The 6,708-nt window shown below is 49.6% G+C and overlaps 1 protein-coding gene across 1 annotated transcript; it reads right to left on the reverse strand.

Moving 5' to 3' along the window:
• Positions 1–707: 707 nt before the first annotated feature.
• Positions 708–2,292, reverse strand: LOC147974777 (uncharacterized). The gene is made up of 3 exons (XM_087520137.1): positions 1,948–2,292; positions 1,074–1,375; positions 708–969 (listed from the first exon to the last, which is right to left on the reverse strand). The coding sequence occupies exons 1-3, from the start codon at positions 2,290–2,292 to the stop codon at positions 708–710; spliced, it is 909 nt and encodes a 302-aa protein (XP_087376263.1).
• Positions 2,293–6,708: the final 4,416 nt, after the last annotated feature.

A 6,708-nucleotide genomic window follows, 5' to 3' on the forward strand; every position in this document is an offset into this window, starting at 1 on the left:
CTGGATTGTTTTTTATTTTCGAAAATACTAAAATTTGAAAATAAAACATTGAATTTTTTATTCACCGGTTAGAATTTTTGCCATATGTGCACTTACAAGCGGGGTCCATTCACAAGGAATCATGTCAATGTAGTCAAGCGAGGTCCATTCACCAGGAATCCTGTCAATATAGTCAAATGATGAATTAATGCTAGTTGCAATGGGTTAAACTAATAGGCGGTGTAATTTTCTTTTATTGAAAAGGGCTTTCGCCCCGCTTTATAAATAAAGCAACCACCAAGCAAAGAGTAACGAGCAACAACGGGACACACAACGTACCCACACAACGCCACCGCAGACAGGGTCTAGCACTCACACACAGACACACAGAGACCCAACTTCCGCTGTGGGCACAGTATAACAAACCCAACATAACACCAACATACACGAAACACCCCTAGACGGCGGAGGTGGCGGCGAGAAGACGACAAACTAATCTGGTTCTGGTGGTGGCGGGGGAAGCGGTGGAGTCAACCGGAGAGCCATCGTGCGAAGCTGAGTGATGATGGAGGTGATGGCGTCTCTCTCCCTGGGACAGCTAAGCGGCCGCCAGAGCTGCAAGTAACCAGACCATTTGAACAAAGCGTCAGTAGCACGATGAAGAGGGATGCGCTGAATTACAAGTTTATTCCTAACAGTCCACAGCGTCCAGGCAAGGACCCCAATGGTCAGCCACCTAATGTGGCGCAGCGCGGGGGGATCGCCTGGAGTTCGGCAAAGAGAGCGGGGAAGTTGGTATGGTCCCAGCTTCCACCCACAATCTCGCGGAAACAGCTCCATAGGAACTGCGCAGACACGCAGGTGAAGAAGATATGATTCGAATCTTCTTCAGGCCCACAGAGCGGGCACCGCCCATCACCAGGGCCATTGCGCTTCAGAATCTCAACGCCAGAAGGGAGGCGGCCGCGAGTCCATTGCCACAGGAAGATCCTAATTTTCAAGGGGAGGTGAATCTCCCAAATGGAGGAAAGAGCCTCATGGCCGAGCGAGGGGGCGATGCCAGATAGAGAGATTTGGTGGAGAATTGACCGTACGGCTCGAGGCACCACCTGGCGCGGTCATCGTCAGACGTGAGATCCGGCTCATGGAGAGCAATACAGTCAAGCAACTCCTGCCAGTCCGCATTCTCAGCAGGACCAAAAGGCCTCCAGAACGCAAGCCACCCTAAGTCAATAAGGGCGGTCGCCACGGAGATCTGAGGGGCAACCGCGATGGAGAACAGGTCCGGAAAGCGGGCCGCCAGGGGCGTGTCACCAGTCCAGCGATCGAACCAGAACAGCGTGGCGGTGCCGGAACCAATCTCGATCGAGGTCCCGATCCGGAGGACAGGGAGGAGCTGAATGATGGATTGACAGAACTGGGAGCCCCCAGATCACTGACAGAAGGCAAGAGGCTGGCCTCGGAGGTATTTCTGCTGAATAATGCGTAGCCACAAGCCACCATCTCCGTTACCAACCTCCAGAGCCACCGAGTCAGAAGGGCAATATTCATGCGTTTGGAGGACATGATCCCAAGGCCGCCCTACTCGCGAGGTTTGCAGATCTCAGACCACCTAACCATGTGGTATTTCTGCTTATCACCCTCGCCGGCCCAGAAGAAGCGCCCCTGAACGGTGGCAATCTCGTGATGAAGAGTCTCCGAAAGGCTGTAGAAGCTCATGATGAATAATAGGAGGCTGGAGAGGGACGAGTTAATGAGTACCGTACGGGCCGCTTTCGAGAGCCACTGACCCTGCCAGGGCTCGATCCGGTGTTGGAGCTTCCCCACCGTGGGGCGCAGCTCGGCCACCGTAAGCCTGGCGTCACTAATGGGTATCCCCAAATAAGTCATGGGGAAACACCCAAACAGGCAGTTAAGCCGATCCGCTATGCTCTGTCGCTCGTCTTGGGCGTAGCCCAAGACCATAACCTCACTCTTGTCGAAGTTGATCCTAAGGCCGGACATCTGCTGGAAGCACAATAAGAGGAACTTGAGGTTCAAGATATCACTCTCAGAGCCCTCCACCATGATAATGGTGTCGTCTGCATATTGGAGGAGGGAGATCCCGTTGCCTCCACCAAGCTGCGAGATAATCCCCTTAATGTGTCCCGCCGCCTTGGCCTTATCGAGGATGGTCGCCAGCGCATCGACAACTATGTTGAACAGGAATGGGGAGAAGGGGTCGCCCTGGCGGACCCCACAAAACGTGGGGAAGAACGGGCCGATCTCCCCATTAATGTTCACCGCGGTGCGGCCTGAAGAGACCATCTGCATTACTCTAGTCACTCACCTATCGTCGAAGCCCTTCCGAAGCAAACATTCCCGAAGGAAGGTCCAGCTGATCGTGTCATAAGCCTTGTGGAAGTCCAGTTTCAGGAAGACTGCCTTGAGGTGTTTGGAGTGCACCTCATGGAGAGCTTCGTGGAACACTAGGACTCCATCAAGGATATAGCGGCCCTGGATGAAGGCCGACTGATCAGGGTGAGTGATTCGGTCAGCTAGAGGGGCCACCCTAATGGCGTACCCCTTCGCGAGGATGCGGAAGATGACGTTAATCATCGTAATCGGCCGAAATTGCCAGATGTCCGAGGCTCCCGTTACCTTAGGGACGAGATTGATTACCCCATAATTCAGCCGGGCAAGGTCAATGGTCCCAGCCATGAACTCGTCGAATAGGGCCATCACCTCAGGTTTGTCACCTCCAGAAGGTCTGGAAGAACTTCACCGGGAGGCCATCCGGGCCTGGAGCCGAGGAGGGGTTCATGCCCTTAATAGCCTCCCAAACTTCCTCCTCCGAGAACGGGGCCATGAGGGCCGCGTTATCCGCAGGCGAGACGCAGCAGTGTGCAGGCCAAATCTCCTGCGCAAGGGCAAGACCTCCCCGAGGGGAGGCAGAGAATAGGTCTCTGTAGAAGCCATCAACATGCGCCCAGATGTCCTCCGGCCGCTGAAGGAGGGTCGGACCATCCCACAGGAGGGGGATGGAATTGCGGCGTCTACGGCCATTAGCAATAGCCTGGAAGTAGGAAGTATTAGCGCCCCCCTGGAGGACCCAATTCTGCGTACCCCGCAAGCGCCAGTAGGCCTCCTCGTCAGTGTAGATGATCGTGAGCTGATCTTCCAAGTCGTATCTAAGCATCCATTTGTCTACCGAAAGGCCAGCGGCGTTGGCCCGCAGGTCGAGGGCCTGGATGCCCTCAAGGAGAGCCTTCTTCCGCTCACGAATGTCCCGACCCACGTTTGCACCCCCACCCTTTCATGAATTACCGCGACCGCTTGGCGCAGAAGTGCCAAGAATCGACGGCCGATAGGGCCCTATGGGGGGCGTCCCTTGCCTCGCGCCACTTGGCGACCACCGCGGCAGTGAAGCCTGGTTGACGCAACCAGAAGGTCTCGAACGGGAAGCGTGGCAGCAGAGGGGGTGCTCATTCTCCGAACAGAGGAGAAGGGGAATGTGGTCGGAACCAATCTGCGTAATCGCCCGCAGCGATGCTAGGGGACACCGAATGTCCCACTCAGGGGAAGCGAAAACTCGATCGAGGACCGAGCGAGTCGGATCAACTTGGCGGTTAGTCCAAGTGAACCTGGCCCCGACACGATCGAGTTCTCGCAGCCCCATATCAGCGATGCAATAATTGAATAATTGCATCTGAGGAAAGTTCACTAGATTATTGCTCTTGTCTTCTTCCATCCGGATGAGGTTGAAATCGCCGCCCACTACTACCGGAAACTGGGCCGACGCAACCTTCCTCCGGAGCTCAGCAAGGAAGGTCTCCGACCTGCGGTGGTCGGCCGGACCATAAACCGCAATGATCTCCCATTTAAAATCTAAGGACCTTTCGAAGACCTCCATGCTAACAAATAACTCGCCCTGGTCCATGCCCCCAATCTCAAGGGTGGCATCCTTCACACCTAGGAGGATGCCACCCAAGTGACCCGTACTCCCACTAGAAGGGACCCAGTGCCAGGCAAACAGATCGGAGCTCAGATGCTCAAGTTCCGACAGGGAGAATTCAGTACGCATCGTTTCTTGAATGGCTACAATGTCGATTCGCATGTACTGAATGAGTTAGAGGCTGATGACCTACATGTATAGGGGATCTATCGTAGTCCTTTCGATAAGTAAGAGTGTCGAACCCAATGAGGAGCAGAAGGAAATGATAAGCGGTTTCCAGCAAGGTATTCTCTGCAAGTACTGAAATAAGTGGTAACATATAGTTTTGTGATAGAAAAATTTGTAATGAGCAACAAGTAACAAAAGTAAATAAAGTGCAGCAAGGTGGACCAATCCTTTTTGTAGCAAAGGACAAGCCGGGACAAACTCTTATATAGAGAAAAGCACTCCCGAGGACACATGGGAATATCGTCAAGCTAGTTTTCATCACGTTCATATGATTCGCGTTCGGTACTTTGATAATTTGGTATGTGGGTGGACCGGTGCTTGGGTACTGCCCTTACTTGGACAAGCATCCCACTTATGATTAACCTCTATTGCAAGCATCCGCAACTACAACAAAAGTATTAAGGTAAACCTAACCATAGCATGAAACATATGGATCCAAATCAGCCCCTTACGAAGCAACGCATAAACTAGGGTTTAAGCTTCTGTCACTCTAGCAACCCATCATCTACTTATTACTTCCCAATGCCTTCCTCTAGGCCCAAATAATGGTGAAGTGTCATGTAGTCGACGTTCACATAACACCACTAGAGGAGAGACAACATACATCTCATCAAAATTTCGAACGAATACCAAATTCACATGACTACTAATAGCAAGACTTCTCCCATGTCCTCAGGAGCAAAAGTAACTACTCACAAAGCATAAACATGTTCATAATAAGAGTGGTATTAATATGCATATAGGATCTGAACATATGATCTTCCACCAATTAAACCAACTAGCATCAACTACAAGGAGTAATTAACACTACTAGCAACCTACTAGCACCAATCCCGGACTTGGAGACAAGAATTGGATACAAGAGATGAACTAGGGTTTTGAGAGGAGATGGTGCAGATGAAGATGTTGATGGAGATTGCCCTCTCCCGATGAGAGGAGCGTTGGTGATGACGATGGAGAGGATTTCCCCCTTCGGGAGGGAAGTTTCCCCGGCAGAACAGCTCCGCCAGAGCCCTAGATTGGTTCCGCCAAGGTTCCGCCTCGTGGCGGCGGAGTTTCGTCCGAGAAGATGGCTTATGATTTTTTCTCATCGAAAGACTCCATATAGCAGAAGATGGCCATCGGAGGGCCACCAGGGGGTCCACGAGGTAGGGGCGCGCCCAGGGGGTAGGGCGTGCCCCCCACCCTCGTGGGCAGGGTGTGGCCCCCCTGGTGAAGTTCTTGCTCTTCGTATTTTTTATATATTTGGAAAACGTCTTCCGTGGAGTCTCAGGACTTTTGGAGCTGTGCAGAATAGGCCTCTAATATTTGCTCCTTTTCCAGCCCAGAATCCCAGCTGCCGGCATTCTCCCTCTTTATGTAAACCTTGTAAAATAAGAGAGAATAGGCATAAGTATTGTGACATAATGTGTAATAACAACCCATAATGCAATAAATATTGATATAAAAGCATGATGAAAAATGGACGTATCAACTCCCCCAAGCTTAGACCCCGCTTGTCCTCAAGCGAAAAGTCGAAATCAAAAAATATGTCCACATGTTTAGAGATAGAGGTGTCGATAAAAATAAAATACGGACATGAGGGCATCATGATCATTCTTAGAACAACAACTTATATAATTCTTGTAATATGAGTTCTTATGCTATAGTAAGAATTCAATCACAATACCAAGTATGAATCGCAAACTTCATTGAAAACTAACAAACTATAATCTCAATCATTGGAGCAATTGCAATTTATCATAACATAGGAAAGAGTCAACATATAAGATCTTTTCAGCAAGTCCACATACTCAACTATCATATAGTCTCTCACAATTGCTGACACTCACGCAATACTTATGGGTATGGAGTTTTAATCGGACACAGAGAAAGATAGGGGCTTATAATTTTGCCTCCCAACGTTTTACCTCAAGAGTAATGTCAACAATAATAGTTCATGAAAACTCACATCCAATTAGCCATATATACCAGGATCTTTCCAACATACTGTGCTTGCCAAAGGATAAAATGTAAAAAAGGAAGGGTGAAGATCACCATGACTCTTATGCAAAGTAGGAGAGAAAAGTAAAAGATAGGCCCTTCACAGAGGGAAGCAGAGGTTGTCATGCGCTTTTATGGTTGGATGCACAAAATCTTAATGCGAAAGAACGTCACTTTATATTGCCACTTGTGATATGGACCTTTATTATGTAGTCTGTCGCTTTTATTTCTTCCATATCACACAATCGTATAAAGCTTATTTTCTCCCACACTAATAAGTCATACATATTTAGAGAGCAATTTTTATTGCTTGCACCGATGACAACTTACTTGGAGGATCTGACTCAATCCATAGGTAGGTATGGTGGACTCTCATGGCAAGACTGGTTTAAGGGTATTTGGAAGCACAAGTAGTATCTCTACTTGGTGCGATGAATTTGGCTAGCATGAGGGGGAAAGTCAAGCTCAACCATGTTGGATGATCCATGACAATATAATTTATCTCAGATGTAAGAAAACATAACCCATTACGTTGTCTTCCTTGTCCAACGTCAACTCTTTAGCATGTCATATTTTAATGAGTG

The sequence above is a fragment of the Triticum urartu genome, chromosome 4A (genome assembly GCF_056163025.1).
Source record: "Triticum urartu cultivar PI428250 chromosome 4A, HENAU_Tu73, whole genome shotgun sequence".
NCBI classification, from domain to species: Eukaryota; Viridiplantae; Streptophyta; class Magnoliopsida; order Poales; family Poaceae; genus Triticum; species Triticum urartu.

Bases quoted from the DNA above. Each gene is read 5' to 3' on its own strand.
- LOC147974777 (XM_087520137.1), bottom strand. From the start codon at position 2,292: ATGCAGATGGTCTCTTCAGGCCGCACCGCGGTGAACATTAATGGGGAG. The intron at 1,376-1,947 runs GTTATGGTCTTG...TCCATCATTCAG, and splicing joins TCAACTTCGACAAGAGTGAG to CTCCTCCCTGTCCTCCGGAT. The intron at 970-1,073 runs GTACGGTCAATT...CTTGAAAATTAG, and splicing joins GCCAGGTGGTGCCTCGAGCC to GATCTTCCTGTGGCAATGGA.